Source organism: Salmo salar, chromosome ssa03 (assembly GCF_905237065.1).
Source record: "Salmo salar chromosome ssa03, Ssal_v3.1, whole genome shotgun sequence".
NCBI lineage: Eukaryota > Metazoa > Chordata > Actinopteri > Salmoniformes > Salmonidae > Salmo > Salmo salar.
The window spans coordinates 66,864,377-66,884,376 of record NC_059444.1 but is presented as its reverse complement, the minus strand read 5'-3'; the positions used below and the strand labels follow the sequence as shown (position 1 = coordinate 66,884,376).

The window sequence follows — 20,000 nt, the reverse complement described above, 5'->3', positions numbered from 1 at the left end:
CAGATGTCATTCCTGAGTTAAATAAGCACTTAACATCCCATCATGCTTAGGGTCATGTATAAAAATGCTGGGCAGGGCATTATTTTGGCGACCATGGCTATGCCCACATAAGATGACAACGCCCCGAGTGGTCACTGAATAGTTTGATGAGCATGAAAACGTTTTCTACCACCGTCAACAAAATATCAAATGATGGAATTTCTCATGGAAGAATGGTCTTACATCCTTCCAATAGAGTTCCAGACACTTGTAGAATCTATGCCGAGGTGCAATGAAGCTGTTCTGGCTCAACACCCTATTAAGACACTTTATTTTGGTGTTTCCTTTTGGCCGTTACCTGTATGTTGCGTAATGAGAGGTATACAGTACACCGCTGCACCTTGGTATGATGTGTGTGTTGGAGAGTGGGAGAGTCTGTGGATTTGCTTGATAGAATGGCATGATAGGTAAACAGGTAGATGCAAACTGGCAAACAACATTCTTGTTCTGTGTTCTCCTCCGAAATGTCACGGGTCCAAAACACAGGGTTTACAACGTCCTTTCAACATTTCTCAAATATCCTTCAACTGAATCGTTCTACTTTTATCGCTCTCTACTATACGTGGAAAGATAAAGTATGAAATATTAAGTGGAGAAATAGTAGAGAACTGTCTGTTAGAAACGCCATGTGAATCAGAAGCAACCTTGGCACCGACGCAAAGCCTATGGAATATGCTGCATAAATTATAAACCATTTACAAGGTGACTGGAGAATGTGTCCTCTTGAATGTTTAGGATGGGATAGTTATGCATGACAATGTACATGTGGGGTATTTGTGTGTATACTGTACCATCCTACACACGTTGACAACGGCGACACAAAGACTCACACAAGCATATGTAATGTGTTGCCATGGTACCCACAACCACCAAGATTTCCAAGCCAATCTGCTGCGTTGCTATGGGAACCATAATCTCACAGAGAGAGAGAGAGAGAGTGTGATAGAAGAGGGGAAAAGAGAGGGGGGAGACAGGCCATATTTCTCTCTTCACTTCACTTCTACCCCCTGTTTCTCTCCATCTCTGTAACAATACTGTTCTTTGCTGTGAAATGTGTTTAACTTTCCTGCCTATGTCACCTTCTCCCACTCACTGCCCTCCTATCTCTCTCTCTCTCGCTCTCTCTCAGTAAAATCACCACACACCTATATACACCCCTTCCTCTTAGTCAACGCATAAAGCCCAGGGGAGGATGAGTCATTAACGCACACAGGCCACATGTCAGATTATGTCGATACAGTACGGTGAACACACAGGCCACATGTCAGATTATGTCGATACAGTACGGTGAACACACAGGCCACATGTCAGATTATGTAGATACAGTACGGTGATCACACAGGCCACATGTCAGATTATGTAGATACAGTACGGTGAACACACAGGCCACATGTCAGATTATGTAGATACAGTACGGTGAACACACAGGCCACATGTCAGATTATGTAGATACAGTACGGTGAACACACAGGCCACATGTCAGATTATGTAGATACAGTACGGTGAACACACAGGCCACATGTCAGATTATGTAGATACAGTACGGTGAACACACAGGCCACATGTCAGATTATGTAGATACAGTACGGTGAACACACAGGCCACATGTCAGATTATGTAGATACAGTACGGTGAACACACAGGCCACATGTCAGATTATGTAGATACAGTACGGTGAACACACAGGCCACATGTCAGATTATGTAGATACAGTACGGTGAACACACAGGCCACATGTCAGATTATGTAGATACAGTACGGTGACCACACAGGCCACATGTCAGATTATGTAGATACAGTACGGTGAACACACAGGCCACATGTCAGATTATGTAGATACAGTACGGTGAACACACAGGCCACATGTCAGATTATGTAGTTACAGTACGGTGAACACACAGGCCACATGTCAGATTATGTAGTTACAGTACGGTGAACACACAGGCAATATTGTGAAATATTGATTAGGAGGTTTTAATAAATGAACCCTGATATTAATTTTGAAAAACAGAATCTATGGAAAAGCACTTGACCCCTTTTCCAACACACTGCTCATTTATAACACGTAACTTGTTCTTGTTTAGGTGGGTCAGAGTCAGCTTTGTTAGACCATGATCCAGGTGCCTTCTGGTTCCACTAATGGAATGGTCCATACTATACTCTGCCTGTACGTAAAAGTACAGGTAAAAGTCATTCAATGTATTCCATGGTGTGTTTCTCCTGACTTCAACATGATTCTCTTATAAGAAAAGAAAATATCCATTCACTTAGAATTTAAAAAAACACACCACTCACATATGATACTTTATACTGGTGTCCTAGATCCTTGACAAATACCTCGGGCAAATACAGGATTTCATTTAGTTTTTCCGCACATGACTTATAGCACCAATCAGGTCCCCTAACTCTCCGGGAGTGAAAAACCCTGAAGGGAAGTACAGCAAAGTATCAACATACATGTTTCATATTTCAGCTAGAGTCACACAGAAAGGCTATGTGTAAGTGGACATAGACTTCTTTATCTTTTTTATCCGATAAATTCAAAAAGACAATAAAATGACGATACATAGTAATATAGGCTGTTATAGCTCTGAGAACCTCTGCCATCCCATCAGGCTGCTCTCATAGCCCCATAGTGCTAGATCTATCACATGACAGGAAGCACTGATTGAGTTAGCAAGAGTCTATCTGTCTATCTGTGGGCTTGCTGCTAATCAGCTCATTGACCCCCTGAAGACAGAGGACAAATATACCAGGGTTAGAGGTGGCTGGGGAGAGTATTACAGAGTGCAAATATACCAGGGTTAGAGGTGGCTGGGGAGAGTATTACAGAGGGCAAATATACCAGGGTTAGAGGTGGCTGGGGAGAGTATTACAGAGGGCAAATATACCAGGGTTAGAGGTGGCTGGGGAGAGTATTACAGAGGGCAAATATACCAGGGTTAGAGGTGGCTGGGAAGAGTATTACAGAGGGCAAATATACCAGGGTTAGAGGTGGCTGGGGAGAGTATTACAGAGGGCAAATATACCAGGGTTAGAGGTGGCTGGGGAGAGTATTACAGAGGGCAAATATACCAGGGTTAGAGGTGGCTGGGGAGAGTCTTACAGAGGGCAAATATACCAGCGTTAGAGGTGGCTGGGGAGAGTATTACAGAGGGCAAATATACCAGTGATAGTAGCTGTGCCGTTATCTAAAAGCACTGGGCAGTGGCAAACGAATACGGCATAACGTAAGAGGCCTACGCTGAAATGATATCTGACAGCTTCCTGTGAGACAATACAGCAGGCAGAGCTTCCGAAGTGAGCTAGACTCAGTTAGGCTTTGAACTGCAACCAGAAACGCTTGTGCGGGAGAAAGCTCAGAGCATCCCCAGGTGCTGCCGTGATACAGCAACAGAAATAGCACTCAGCCGCTCCCAACAAGCCCCGAATCAGTGGAGGAAACAGGATTTTTGTAAGCAGCCAAACCCACTTTGGTGTCCCAACAGGATGCCCAACAATCCCCCAACACATAGAGGCAGAGTGGCAAAACACAGAGTAGGGTGGAACTGCCCCGGAATGCAATACCACGCTCAGTTCCACAGAGCAGCGCAATGGGCTACTGTTCTCAGACTGAAACGCCACTGGGACCAATTAAAGCGCTGGCAAAGCAAAGCGCGGCAGAATGCTCCGCGTCACAACCAGTTCAAAAGGCCCAGCAGAGGAAAGGAGAGGGTCCGGGTGTGGGGGTGCAGCATGGGGATGGGGGGCTGTTTAGGGAGGGAGATGTGTGTGTATGTGTGTGTTACTCTTTGTGTGTGCAGATGTTGAAAGATTTCAAAGGGTTGATAGGCGATCCGCCCCAGATTTACCTGAGCACCTCATTGGGGTTCCCAGCAATGGGCCCCTTCTTGTCCGTGGCCCCGTGGCACTCAGACTTCATCAGGGTGTGTGCCCCCCTGTCGAGCATCATGGTGGAGGTTGCCATGGCGATGACAGCCACCCCATCGCGCACGCGAGCCTCCAGGCCGTAGTCCCACTCGTCATACGACACAGAGATTAAACCTGTAGAGAGACAGAGAGAGAGAGAGATGAGAAGGAGGGGGTGGATAGAGAGAGCAAGAGAGAGAGAGAAATGAGGGAAGAGGCAGAAACAGATATAGTGATGAGAATAGGAAGAAAGGGAGAGCAGAAAGATAGAGATCCATAACATACAGTCGACAGAGGAGACAGTGGCAGGAGGGAGATAGAGAAAGAGAGTAGAGGAAAAGGGGCTAAACACACTATGAGGCGTGTGCCACACACCACTGCCAGCCACCCCTCTCCTCTCTTCTCAGTCAAACTGCATCCTCACACCCTCTCTGTCTGCTCCAGCCCACTTGACAGGGTCTGGCCAATCCATTACCAGGCAACTGGACAGAAATAGACAGACAGCATCCAACCTGTAGACCCACGGGGCTCTGGGATGACAGCTCAGTCTCTCCAGGACCATATCTAATGTCACACTCTGTTGACACTTTCTCAAGGCTTTTATAGTCACCCTACAAAAAGGATATTATAGAACTACAGTGTGTGCATGCTAGTGGAAAGGGTTGGTTGGTTGGTAGCCAGTTGGACCTGTCCATCTCAGGACATGAGGAAAATGTTGCATGAACTTAGAAAATCTCATCTCCCTTAGCGATGGGGGTAAACAGGAAGTGGGGGACAGTGGCGTTGACTTGGAGGTGTATGAGCACGTGTGCTCTGAGAACCAGACGCCTTGTCCTTCCATTTGAACTGCAGTAGTCCTCTACTCCCCGCCCCTCCTTCTCGTTCTAACTGTTGATTGGAGGACCTGATTACAAAACCACGCCATTGGTGCCATCATCGTCTGTGATGTAAGACTAGGAGGGTCAAATGCTAAATACGTTAGCAATATCTGTGCGTCATGAGAAGTGTGTTAAAGTGAATTGCGAAAGAGAGAGGGATAGAGGCGGAAGAGGAGGAGAGAGGGATAGAGGAGGAGAGAGAGGGATAGAGGAGGAGGAGGAGAGAGGGATAGAGGAGGAGGAGGAGGAGAGAGGGATAGAGGAGGAGGAGGACAGAGGGATAGAGGAGGAGGAGGAGAGAGAGGGATAGAGGAGGAGGAGGAGGAGAGAGAGGGATAGAGGAGGAGGAGGAGAGAGAGGGATAGAGGAGGAGGAGGAGAGAGGGATAGAGGAGGAGGAGGAGGAGAGAGGGATAGAGGAGGAGGAGGACAGAGGGATAGAGGAGGAGGAGGAGAGAGAGGGATAGAGGAGGAGGAGGAGAGAGAGGGATAGAGGAGGAGGAGGAGAGAGGGATAGAGGAGGAGGAGGAGAGAGAGGGATAGAGGAGGAGGAGGAGAGAGAGGGATAGAGGAGGAGGAGAGAGAGGGATAGAGGAGGAGGAGGAGAGAGGGATAGAGGAGGAGGAGGAGAGAGAGGGATAGAGGAGGAGGAGGAGAGAGAGGGATAGAGGAGGAGGAGGACAGAGGGATAGAGGAGGAGGAGGAGAGACAGGGATAGAGGAGGAGGAGGAGAGAGAGGGATAGTGGAGGGGGAGGAGGTGAGATTGAGATACTGTAGCTCCCCAGAGTGCCACTTAAGGAACGCATCAGTGGAATTACCTATGAGGATTGGAGTCCATTAAACATGGCCGAAAAGTATTTAGCATGCCTGTTAACAAATTAGCATGTTAGCGTGCACCTTGGCTTCACACTGAACCATCGCAAACACCAGGCCTTAACTATATCGCGTACCACATTATTTTTACTCTAAATGAGTTAGTAAATTCTCCATTAAAGGTATAGGCCTACATGTGCTAGAAATATGAACATAGTGAGACAATTCACATTCTGAAGGTTACTGTAAGGCCTATAATGTACATTCATCAAACAGTGATAAACTGAAGTGTTGATTTTGACAGTTTGACACAAAACACCCTTAATTCATGCAGTATCTGCCATCTGTCACAGACTAATGTGCAGGACAAACCTTCTCAAGGGACAGTTAAAACCTGCAGAAAAACATGTTCATTACCCTGCCCACTCGACCATCACACATCATATGATTTACATAGCTAACACGGTAATATATTAGGGCCATATCCATCAACTTGAGAGGCAAGCGATTTACAATGATTTATCGTAAATCATGCAGAAATATCAATGTAAGATTTTGCACCCAAAAATGTGCATTGCGTGCATGGATTTCAGGTTAGGATTTGATCAGTACCAGCTACCTGGTCCCACATATTCCCAACTATAAATCAACATCAAAACCACAACCAATCATAGACTTTAAATGGAGATAAATCACATAGAACTTATTCCAAACCAACCTGTAGGGAACTCGGCAGGGATCACTTCAGCGTCCCCAGCTACCAGCGAGGGGACGATCCAGGTGTAGCCGTAGCCCGTGATCCCTACGGAGTGGGCCACTTCGAAGATGGTGTTGGCCTCCTCCTTAGTGCAGTACAGCAGGATGACGGGGCTCTGCAGCTTCTTCAGCTGGTTCTGGATCTTCGAGTCTCCATCGTCCACTGACATGTCCAGCAGCAGAACCTCCTCCAGCTCCCAGCCCACAAAGCTGTTCTCTATGGTGCTCCGGATCTACAGGATAGAGGAAGGGACGGAGGGACCAGGGAGGAAGAGGTAGGTGGGTGAGGGGTCTGAAGGGCCATTTGACAAGGCAATCAGATTTCTCTCGACGTAACAGATGTAAATACCTACAGACACTTCCTGACTACATGAACAAGTTGAGATTAGCCGCCGGCTTAGTAGTTGCCTTCCTATCACTATCCTAGAAGTTAAGGCTATAAGTCCACGGTGACGTTAGAATCTGCTCATGGACTGCCTGGTGGCAGTACTCAAATGAAGGAGGGAAAAAGAGAGAGCTACCTTGTCGTGAGGGTGTGTATTGGTTACCTTGGTGACAAAGTCCAGGTATCCGGGGTAGTATGTGGTGACGATGGAGAAGATGTACCAGTCGTACTCCTCCATGATGTTGAGCATGACCGAGGCCTGCTGCTCGATGGACGGGCCGAACTGGAAGAACATAGAGTTGTCATCCTGGGGGGAACAGAAGAGGGGGGGTTAGTAATGCTATGTTACATGTCCACATTTAATATTGAACTGGAGAGGAGGTGTCTAGACAACTCTGCAGTTTTTTCCCCAATACTGTATGTGTGTGTGTGTGTGCGGCCGTGTTTCTGTGTGTGTCAGTGTGTGCGTCGGAGTGTAAAACCAGGCGTGTCTGTCAGCCAGGCAGGGTATTGAAATCTCTTTGGCTTAGGAATCCGTGCTTCACTCAACATCAAAGCCTAACCTCTACAACCCAGGGGACGCACATGGGTTGATCCGTTACCTTGTTTCCACATGAATGAGATCAGACTAAACCCCTTAAAAGGCACAGCAGAAAGGGGTGAATAAGTATGCTGTGTGTGTTTGCCACTTATATATAATATACAGTACATGTACTTAATAACTGTGAATAAACAGTATATTCCACAACAGTATATTCCACATGTCTAAGTCAATGTAAATTTCCACTGTACCTTCCTCTCCACTAAGCCATGATTGACCCCCTAGCTCTCTTCCATGTGTCCCTCTACACACTACCTTCATCCCATCTCATCCCCTTTTGCCTCTTTCTTTCTCATGTCCCTCTCTCCTGTGATCTTTCCCTATCTCCTCTCCCGCTCCCTGTCCCATTTATTCCAGTGAAATTACTGCCAGGACACAGTTATAATTGAATTTCCAGCCCCCCTCCTCCACACGGTCGCCTGCAGCTCCCCTCCTCTCTTTCTAAGAGCAGTGTTAATGTACTGGCCCATGCAGTCATTCAGAGAGCCAGAGGTCCGCAGAATTTTCATTAGCAAAAAAAAAGAGGTGAAGAAAAAAAAGAGAAGAAGAAAAGAGAGAGGAAAAAGGACCCAGAGCCAAATAAAGACTGGCTTCATTTACAGCAACAATAATTAAGGTCAGTCCGAATGATCACCTCCCTGAGCGCTGGGGCATCGATTAGCACACATTAAAATACCTGAGGAGGGAGTGTGTCTCTGTCTGTCCCAAGCAGCCGCTGCAGTCTACTGTACTGGACCACAAAACAGAGGCTAAATAATAGGAGGAGAGAGGGAACAACACTGAGGGATAAAGGGAGAGAGAGACAGAGACAGAGAGAGTACGCTGGGTGAGGAACGAAGAGGGTAAAAGAGAGAGGAATCAACAGAAAAGAAAGGAGGGAGAGAAATTAGTCTGAGAGATCAATAGAATCGTGAGAGAAGGTGAGTATGGAGGGAGGGGGAGGGAGTGGGGTCTATGGTAACAATGAGGGGAGCGGGTGGCTGGTGGGCTGTGACCTGGTACAGACTGCAGAATGAGTGAGCAGCAGCGGGCCAGGGAGTCAGGGCAGCGCCAGCCAAAGCTGCTAACCCACAGCCGATTGGTGCTGTCAGGGACAGACAGGATGCACATGTATACCCTCCTCTCAGCAGTACCCAGAAGCCCCGACAGTAGTGAGGGGGGGGATAACCGATTCAGTTACATATCGCTATATTATTTCTTGACAATATTATATTGATACTTTGACTCCAAGTATCAATTTGTAAAAATAAGAAATATTTGTCTTTTTTCTAGGTAGCGTTAGCTAGCTAGCGCTAGTCGGCTGTACCTGCGCCAAAACTCGGGTATTTTCCATCCTATAGCTTGTTCTCCATCTTCTTTTTAAACAGTGAGCCAACATGCCTTCAGCACTTTTATTTCCATGACTGATCAAAAGTCATTTTCTCATGCTCTCGCTTGTCTCTCTGCAGCAGACATATAGTGAGCAATTTGTTTGGAACATAAAATCGCAATAAAATCGCAGTATGGGATCACAATACATATAGAATCGTGGAAATCGCAATACATATCATTTCGGCACCTGACATCGTGAGGTCCCTGGCTATTACCAGCCCTACCTGACAGAGCCAGAGATAGGTCCTCTCTCCGCCTGGCTGCCTGCCCCACAGCTGTCCAATGAGAGAGCTCACACACTCACCAAGCTGCCATTTGACTTGGAGTGAGAGAGTCAATAACTCAGGTATTTCAATTACACACGCAGGGACACACCAATGCCTACAAAGAAATGGAGCTTCTCCCAGCCCTGCCTCTGAATACATGCATACAGGCACAACCTGTATGCAAAAATATGTATGCAAGAGGCAAAAATACATTTATGCACCATATGCACCATATGTACAGCGTATGTTATGTACACTGACTGCACACAAACAGATCTGGGACAAAGTTGCCTACAGTACAGCATATACAGTATAGTGAGGACATACAGTCCACGGCACCCCAACCCACACAAGTATTCAATGTACACTGTATTCCGTATGTGGGTGTGCTTTGCATTACTGCTAGCCTGTAAGAGTACCTGTTCTCCATGCCTCAGCAACAATATAGATTTTTTTGCCGTTTTGAAGAATGTTCAAGTGTATTTGATTTTTTTCATAACCACCATTGCTGTTTTTCTACTTGTGTGAGTGTGCTGTCTGCTCCAAGGTTTTGACAATGCATATTTCTATCCTGCCTATAAAGGGTTCTTTGAACATGAGCGAGGGGGGTTGCTATTGACTGCTGCTCTGCACTGCCTGATGGGTAGAGATGCAAGAACGAGGCAGGAGAGCAAGAAGGGGAGAAAGAGAGGAGAGCAAGAGGGAGAGAGAGAGAGCAAGCAGGAGAGAGAGAGAGAGAGAGAGAGAGAGAGAGAGAGAGAGAGAGAGAGAGGGGAGGAGAGAGAGAGCAAGCGGGAGAGAGAGAGAGAGAGAGAGAGAGAGAGAACACCTGGGTCTTGCTAGAAGACTAGCTTGTTTAAAATCTACAGTGCAGGATACACACACGCAACACCTCATAAAGTACATAATTGCTAACAGAATTGTCCAATCAAACATGCTGATATGAACACAAATAATGCATGCACTCAGAATACATAATCAAAATGAATTTCAAAAAATGTAGTGAACATGTTCACTCACTTGTGTCTCATTCTGTCCCTCTCTCTCTGTCTCTCTCCAGCTCTCTCACGACACAAGTATTATCTCTACCTCAATTAGACCTGCCTCTCTTCCCTGCTCTCATGCTTCATCATCATATTTCTTATCATAAAAACCTCCTTATCTTTAATCAAACACATGCAGACTTAATTAGTTCTCACATTTGTCAGACCATCACTTAATTAGTGGTGACCTTATTCTAACTACTTTTTGAGCCCTAATTAAAAAATCCCAGGTCTTGATTAAAATATTTGGCTAATTTTGCCCCTAACATGATTGTGATTATAATGTAACCACCTGTCACAGCAGCCCTTCCAGGGAAAAGAGAAGAAGAACCACCTTTCGACATGAGACTTAAACCCGAACCACTTAACTCACACAGATCGTTCTCTATGGCGCATTTCTTGTCTAACTTTAGACGGCAAGCAACTGAGGGCTGCAGCAGTTTGACGTCTTTCCACCCATTACCAGCTCTGTCTTAATAAAAAGGCTGCAGAAATACTGATCGGCCCACAACATCTCCTGTGGTCATGACATGCACTCAAAACCCCCGTCTTACAGTAGGTTAATCCTTTGCAGGCGGCCAATGTCATTCCTTTGCTGCTCTCTCTCTCTCTCTCTCTCTCTCTCTCTCTCTCTCTTTCTCTCTTTCCCTACCTCTCTCTCTGCCCTCATCCTAAATTTCACCTGTCCTCTTTCTCCGCCACAACAGGCCCTGAGCCATGGTCATGCTGTGGCCGCGTCTCGCCACTTCACACTCAGACGTCTCTGTGCTAACAGACACTGACTCCCCGTGCCAGCACCCACAGAGCTGGAGGTAACACCAGGTTTGCCTCAATGCGCTCGCTCTCACACGCCCACACACACACACGCGGCAGAGCAGGGCAGGACAGGGGCAGTGGTCAGCCTCCGCCCATAACCCTGCACCCAGAACACATCCCCACCTCATGGACAGCTCAGACAGGTCAGACAGGTCAGACAGGTCTCTGTGAGAGTGAGTGTCTGAGTTTCTATGTGTTCTTTTTCAGGCAACATGTAAGCATGCTCTCCGTCACTGTCCGTGTGAAAAGACCACCCTGTTTCTCCTTTTTCCCCCTCCCTCGCAGCTCCTCCTTACCCGTGCTCCCACCAATTAGCCAGATTAAAATTCAAATCTGCTTTATTGGCATGACAGGAGTATTTCCAAAGCGGAACATGTTACAAGACAGGGTAAGACAATAAGCCAATCTACACACTCCCTCCTCCTTCCCTAGCTGCCTCTCGCTCTGCTTTGTCACTGAGCCACCCAAGACCCCTCCTCCCTTTAAAATCACTGATACCACAACAGTCCCCTTGTCATATCCAGGTCGCTTGTCCTGTGTGTGTGTGTGTGTGTGTGTGTGTGTGTGTGTGTGTGTGTGTGTGTGTGTGTGTGTGTGTGTGTGTGTGTGTGTGTGTGTGTGTGTGTGTGTGTGTGTGCCCTCGTTCTGCCAGGCGTGACACTGGCAGACTAACGTGCCCTTGGGCCGTGGCTGGCTGACAAAACTCCTACAAGGCATGTGTCTGCTGTGGCTTTTCAGGTTCTGGTGGGAGAGCATCCAACCTGCCACTGGACTCATGAATTCTTAAGAGTATCACTCCCTTGTTAACTCTCTGACTTGATCTGACTCCGTCTGTGAAGTGGGACAACAGGACAAGCATCTCTTTCCACCTCTCATACTTTCCTCTTTCTGTCTCCCTCTCCAACATACACTCCCACACACGCACACGCACACACACACACACACACACACACACACACACACACACACACACACACACACACACACACACACACACACACACACACACACACACACACACACACACACACACACACACACACACACTCCCACACACACACAGACACACTCCCACACACACTAGCTCTCCCAGAGATTCAGACTGGAATGAAAGGCGACGCTGCCAAAGCTTTTAAACACAACAATATGTAAATGGAACAATGGCCCATTAATGTCATCAACCAGTAAACCCAGCAACCTCCTTTCCACCATCAAAAATGTTTAATTCATTCCCATCTATTCTCTCACACACATTCTGCAGAGCACACAGACATTTTCTTTACTTGTATTTTTATATATTTAACTAGGTAAGTTAGTTAAGAACACATTTTTATTTTACAATGACGGCCTACCCCGGCCAAACCCGGACGGCGCTGGGCCAGTTGTGCGCCACCCTATGGGACCCCCAATCGCAGCCAGATGTGATGCAGCCTGGATTCGAACCAAGGACTGTAGTGACACCTCTTGCACTGAGATGCAGTGTCTTAGACCGCTGCGCCACTCAGGAGCCCATGGAACCCACCAACAGTAAAACGAGAAGTATTATTGGAGAGAGAGAAAGAGAACATAGAAAAAGAGAAAGACAGAGCATAGTGAGAGAAAGAGAGGACGAGGTTGTTGTTACTGCACTAGCTGTGTGTTAACACTGGAGCAGTACATGTATAACCATGTCAAGCCAATAAAGACTCTTTTGAACCTGAATGTGGGAGGGAGGGAGGGAGGGAGGGAGGGAGGGAGGGAGGGAGGGAGGGAGGGAGGGAGGGAGGGAGGGAGAGAGAGGTGTAGGGGGATTAAAGGAGACTGCTCTATAGTGATGTGCTGCTGATCCAGTGTTTAACTGCTTTGGCAACACAGCAGTCATGCCAATAAGCCAATAAAGTTCACCTTTGAACTGAATTTGAAAAGAAGAACAGAGGGAGAGGGGGAGAGGAAGAGATAGCACGAGAAAGGGTAGAGAGGGAAAAAGAGGGTTACTTTGTTATAGCTGGCATACATATGGATGAAATCTAAAATTCTATTTTAATGAAGTAGGACAATGTAGAATAAAACGAAATGATGTAAAACATTGACGAGATCTTTCCAAAACTGCACAGCTATAATAAAAAGTTGAGTGACTGACACTTGACCCCAGTAGATATACTTGTTATATAATCTTCATATCAGGGTGCTTTCAACAGCAGAATGGTAGGTTCATTTCCTGCAATGCGCAACATACAGCATACTGAATATGTTTTCACTTCAAGTCGCTTTCCATGGCAACAGAATTACACTCAGATTTTTTTTTAAATGTATGCCAAACAAAAAACAATAATTTAAAAGTTTAACAAACTATACAACAATGACTTCTTTGAACAACTTACACAGTAAATAAATAAAAACATTTACTGGGAAACTGTGCAGATGCAAAGTTTGGTAACAGAATCTCCCTCAGTTTTATTCTGTTACCAAACGTTGTATTTGCACAGTTATTCCTGTAAATGTGTTTTTGTTACATTTTCAGTGGAAATTCTATGTTCTATGGTTTGTTAAACTTTGAAATCAAGGGTTTTTGTTTGATATACATCAGCGTAATTCTGTTACCGTGGAATTTCTCTTTGGATTAAAGCATCTGTTAAACGACTATATTCCTATCATCACTATTATCAAAATGTGATATTGTTCAAACCCTATTACAACCCACCCTGCATGCATCCATCCACTGGCTATTCTCCCTCCATCCTCCTAACAGCGGCAGGGGGCATAGAGCAGCACAGACGCTGGAGTGAGGCTGCACTTCCTCTCCCACACTGTGACTGCACACTGTCTCACCAGCTGTGGCACAGTACAGACAAGCCTCTGGCAGCCACCTCCTCTATACCTCTCTCACACGCTTTCCCTCTCTCTGTCATTGAGCAGGAAGACAAGTTCACATTCAAACTGGGGTTGAGTCAACATGACAGTGAATTTAGGGACGCCAGAGCAAAATATACTATACAGTCGTTTTTCAACAACGGCAGCCACATTAACATATCGACAGTATCAACTCCCACAAGATGCTTGTATGCAGCAGCCATTGGAAATTGAATATCTACAATAGGCTAAAACAATTATCTATTTCAAGCAAAGCTTTTGTTTCTCCACTTTTCCACATGTATCCTTTTCTCCATCTCTCCCTCTATCCCCCATTCTCTTTCTTTTCCTGCCTGATCTCTGCTCCCATTTTCCATGCTCACTCTCTATCTGAGCTGAATACAATAAATACATTTCCCAAAGATTCTAAAAATATATGCAACAAATTGACACCATGAGCACATACTGTACAGTACACACACCCTACAGACACGCACATACACACACACCTTACAGACACGCACATACCCTACAGACACGCACATACACACACACCCTATAGACACGCACATACACACATACACACACACCCTACAGACACGCACATACACACACACACACACCCTACAGACACGCACATACACACACACCCTACAGACGCGCACATACACACACACCCTACACACACGCACATACACTCACACCCTACACACACGCACATACACACACACCCTACACATACACACACCCTACACACACGCACATACACACACACCCACACCCTACACATACACACACACCCTACACATAGGCACATACACACACACCCTACACACACGCACATACACACACCCCCTACGCATACACACATACACACATACACACACACCCTACACATACACACACACACACACACCCTACACATATGCACATACACACACACCCTACACACACGCACATACACACACACCCTACGCATACACACATACACACATACACACATACACACACACCCTACAGACACACACATACACACTGGAGAGGAATCTCAGCTGGTTATTCTCATATTGTGAGAAACTATCCAGACACCATCTGTAATTGAAATACAGACAATTTTGCCAGCGAAGATGCATAGAAGCCACAAACCCCGAATAAATAGCAGTGTCTGAGTCAGATATTGCCAGTAGCTCTACTTTCTACATACTAATCTCAGCACATCCACAAGACAACACTGACTCCCACCAACCTGCGCTCCACTGCTACCGCTGCTAACAGAACACTCCTACTGAACCATGCCGCTGGCCATTTACACAGTGAGATATCAAATGGAGTGATATTAGTTGGGCGGCAGGTCATCAGATGGGGCCAAAGCCCTTTCAGGTACGGAGGCACCTCTTATCCCTCATTATTCTACTAGCCGTCTGACTCAACCCCCCCCCCGGCCTCCACGCACACTGAGACCATCCGCTACAGTGATGTTATGCTCATAGACCCCTGTGTGTGTTCTCCACTCTCCCTCATCAACTCTTTGCTCATTTGCGTGTGTGAAGCCAAAAGTCAAATATACACAGTTACTAACACACACACACACACACACACACACACACACACACACACACACACACACACACACACACACACACACACACACACACACACACACACACACACACACACACACACACACACACACACACACACACACATTTAACCCTCAGTTAAATACAAAGGAATGAATCATTCACGGCACAAATATTAAATTCCACTAAATCTAATTCAGCAAAAGAGGCCAGCCGTCCATCTATGGCTTTTCATTTCAATTAGTTCAGCGTATTATCCTGAGAGTAATGTATTCCCATACAGTATTAAAAAAACACTTGTTTGTTTTATTTGTCTGGCTGATTCAGTCAATATGTCCAGGGTCACTCCTCCTCAATCAGCCAGCAGTCAGGGAGAGGGAGGGAGAGAGGGAGAGAAGGCAAGGAGAGAAGCAAGGGCAGGAGGTAGGGAGGAAGTTGAGTTTACAAAAGGAATCAAATGAGACAAATGCTCATAACCTTGTGAGTGTACAGTGCATTTGTCTTCCATCTATCTCTCCGCCCATCTTGCTCTCTGTCCCTTCAGATCCATCTATCTCGCTCTCCCATCTCTCTACCTCCCATCTTCTCCTCTTCCATCTCCTCACACTCTCACCATCCTGTCTCTCTCTCTCTCTGTGTCTCCATCCATCCTTCACTCTCTTCTTCTGGGTCCTCCACCAGACCCTCACACCTTTTTTTCTCAATCACTTTCCATCCTTGTTTCAAATTCTCATATGTTCTCTCAGTGTCCCTCCATCTCTCTTGCACTTAGAACACACCGACAGCATCATCTGGATATGTGTGCAACAAAAGCTCAACATTCACCTTCTGCTACCATTTCTGTCAAACTGTCTACTCATACAGTTTGACGCATACATTAGATGAACACCGAATGCACTGCAACTGCCCCTGCAACGCAATGCTGCAAGGCAAACGCAGCGTTTCATTGGAAATGAATGTAATTCTGATGTACCAAAATGCAATGAGGTCGTCGGTGTGATTGAGGCATTAAGAGCTTCTTCCACACCCTACCAATATATTGTTCTCTTTGTCTCTAACCATCTACAGTGAGCTCCAAAACTACTGGGGACTTAACATTTTTGGTTTTGTTTTGGCTCTGTACTCCAGCACTTCGGTTTGAAATCATACAATGACTATGAGCTTTAATTTGAGGGTATTTTCATATAAGGTAAACGATTGAGAAATTACAGCACTTTTTGTACATCGTCCCCACATTTTAGAGGACCAAAAGTATTGGGACACATTCACTTATATGTGTATTAAACTAGTCAAAAGTTAAGTATTTGGTCCCATGACTACATCAAGTTTGTGACTCTATAAACTTGTTGGATGCATTTATTGTTTGTTTTGGTTGTGTTTCAGATTATTTTGTGCCGAATTTAAATTAATGGTAAATAATGTATTGTGTCATTTTGGAGTCACTTTTATTGTAAATAAGAATATAATATGTTTCTAAACACTTCTACATGAATGTGGATTCTACCATGATTAAGGATAATCCTGAATGAATTGTAATAATGATAAGTGTGAAAGTTACAGAGGCATAAATATCATAACCCGAAAGAATGCTAACATCCCCTGTTATTTTAATGGTGAGAGGTTAGCATGTCCTGGGGGTATGATATTTGTGCATGGAGTACAGAGCCAAAACAACAAAAAATGTGTCACTGTCCCAATACTTTTGGAGCTCACTGTATCTCTGCCCTACTTAAAACCCCTCTTTTTATATTCATCTCTCTGTCCTCCTTCCAGACCCTCACTCACTCCCTCTGTCTGACTGCCAAAGCGCCCCTTCGCTCAGCATCCGCCGTTACCCTTCTCTTGCTATCTCTTTGCCAGGTTCTCCATTTCCCTCTCAATCACTCTCTCCACAATGTTAATTCAAATTGGCTGGATTGGGAGGACAGCATTGTTCCAATAATGCCAAAAGCACTTACAAGAGCATAATCAATCTCTCTCTCTCTCTCTCTCTCTCTCTCTCTCCCTCCCTCCTTTCTATTCTCCCCAAATACATATGAGGCAGAACTCTTCCTCTCTCTCTAACTCTGTCGTTACTGACTCAATCTGAACTCTTTTGATTTCATACTGTTTCACCCCTTTCTCACTCCATCTCTCCATTCCATCCAATTGTGTGAGCAATTATTTCTCCTACTACCCTCTACTTACTCTTTCAGTTTAACGTTTGCCCCGCTTGCCCCAATTCTCCATCTATCCTTCTGTCTATTCCTTTACACACATCCTCCTCTCATCCTCTTCTCTTTTTCAGAGCAACAGTTCTCACAGCTGCTGCTCTCTGCCTCATGACTCATGACCTCCGACCCCACTCCTCACCTCTAACCCACACACTTCATCTCTCCCTTTCGCTCTCTCTCTCTCCCTTTCTCTCTCTCTCTCTGATGTGTACACCTCTCAACTGGCATCAGCTGCACTATCAGGTCAGGAGAGAAAGGTAGAGAAGGCGAGAGATAGGAAAAGAGAGAGAGAGAGAGGCTGAGATATACTTCCAATTCATAGAGACAGGTTGCGTTTCCGTGGTAACGTGGTTTCCATCGTAACGGTCTTGCTAAAGATGCCATTAGTGCGAACCAAAAAATCCACTTGTCGCAATGATGCACTTGTACGCATACAGTTCGCAGGCACACACACACTCTCACCCACACACACAACAGACACACCCACCCCCTAACACACACACACACCGTCTAACCCACATACACACACACATCTCACACACCTGAGGTCAATTCCAGTGCCATCCTCATTCCAATGAGATCTGCTGCATCTCGTTCTAGCCAGTGAGCAGGATCAGTCAGGAGAAATGGATCGTCTCGAACCTGTACGGCAGCACCCTAATTGTCTTTGTTCATGGCCTTTTCTCTGTATTCAGAGCTGTGACAGCCTCAGTGCCACAGACAGAGCAGCAGGGTCTGATCCTGTACCATGGCTCGGGGCTCTACAGCCACTGTGACTGTATTACACTGTCTTTGACTGTTAGACAGTACCGTGTTCAAAGACTGCCTTCAACCACAGTATGCTAGAATGGCCAAACTGATCCTCAGCTAATACTGCAGTCTGTCATCAAGCTGGCTAAAAGGACATCATCACATCCACAGGTGGAGGCAGGGGGAAACAATAGAACAAAAGCACAGTGAAAGAAGTGAGAGAGGGATGAGAACAGAGAGAGAGAGAAATTGGGACGTGGGAGGGGGGTCTGTTCTGTTGTGTCATGTCTCTGGTTTTTGTTCTTGTTTTGGTACACAGTGTTCTGTGTCTTGAGGGACATTTACATACTGTATTGTTTAAAAGCCTAAGTGCCTCATGCCAATAAAGTCTACTAAGCCTGTTTGACTGACTTTAGAGTTGCAAATGCAAATCTCTCCACACTATTTACTCCCTCAAACAACTCAGACAACATGAGACGACCAATACAAAGCATCTGTGGTGTGTGTGTGTGTGTGTGTGTGTGTGTGTGTGTGTGTGTGTGTGTGTGTGTGTGTGTGTGTGTGTGTGTGTGTGTGTGTGTGTGTGTGTGTGTGTGTGTGTGTGTGTGTGGACTACATAATATACAGCATATGAATATATGCAATATGTATACGACTGACTATAAATAAGGGTTATTATCGTTGAGTATCTATGTCTTTGTGATATGTTGATTTGTGCGTACATACAGTACCAGTCAAAAGTTTGGTGCTCAGCGTATGTGGGAACTCCTTCAAGACTGTTGGAAAAGCATTCTTCATTAAGCTGGTTGAGAGAATGCCAAGAGTGTGCAAAGTTGTCATTTTTATTTATTTTTATTTCACCTTTATTTAACCAGGTAGGCCAGTTGAGAACAAGTCCTCATTTACAACTGCGACCTGGCCAAGATAATGCAAAGCAGTGCGACAAAAACAACAACACAGAGTTAAACATAAACAAACATACAGTCAATGACACAATAGAAAAATCTATGTACAGTGTGTGCAAATACAGAAGAGTATGGAGGTAAGGCAATAAATAGGCCATAGAGGCGAAATAATTACAATTTAGCATTAACACTGGAGTGATAGATGTGCAGATGATGATGTGCAAGTAGAGATACAGGGGTGCAAAAGAGCAAGAGCATAAATAACAATATGGGGATGAGGTAGTTGGGTGTGCAATTTACAGATTGGCTGAGTACAAGTACAGTGATAGGTAAGCTGCTCTGACAGCTGATGCTTTGTCATCAAGGCAAAGGGTGGCTACTTTGAAGAATCTCAAATCTAAAAATATTTAGATTTGATTAACACTTTTTTGGTTATTACATGATTCCATATGTGTTATTTCATAGTTGTGATGTCTTCACTATTATTCTACAATGTAGAAAATAGTAAAAATCAAGAAATACCCTTGAATGAGTAGGTGTGTCCAGACTTTTGACTGGTACTGTACATCTGTCTGTATGTATATTGGTGTTTGTGTGTATGTGTGTGAGCGCTGGGCGGGGCAGGAAGACAGGTCTGGGTTCAGGTTATTTGTAGATGGAAGGAGTGAGGAAGGTAGTGTTTGCTCTAATTGAGGAGAACAGGGGAGGGGCACCATTTACATTCATCACAGGAGCTCACTTTGTCTCAACTCAGAGAAAAGGAGAGAAGAAGGGGAAGTGAATGGAGAGATCTTTCCGTGTGGGTGAGATTTCACTGTTTTTCAGAAACCTCATAACGAAGCTATG

General features: G+C 45.4%; 1 protein-coding gene across 1 annotated transcript in view; it reads right to left on the bottom strand.

Moving 5' to 3' along the window:
• LOC106601208 (glutamate receptor ionotropic, NMDA 2B) overlaps positions 1 to 20,000 on the bottom strand; it is an 88,184-nt gene that overhangs the window by 24,810 nt on the left and 43,374 nt on the right. The window contains 3 exon segments of the mRNA XM_014193217.2: positions 3,891 to 4,083; positions 6,358 to 6,628; positions 6,944 to 7,087. Coding sequence (XP_014048692.2) covers positions 3,891 to 4,083; positions 6,358 to 6,628; positions 6,944 to 7,087 — 608 coding nt within the window.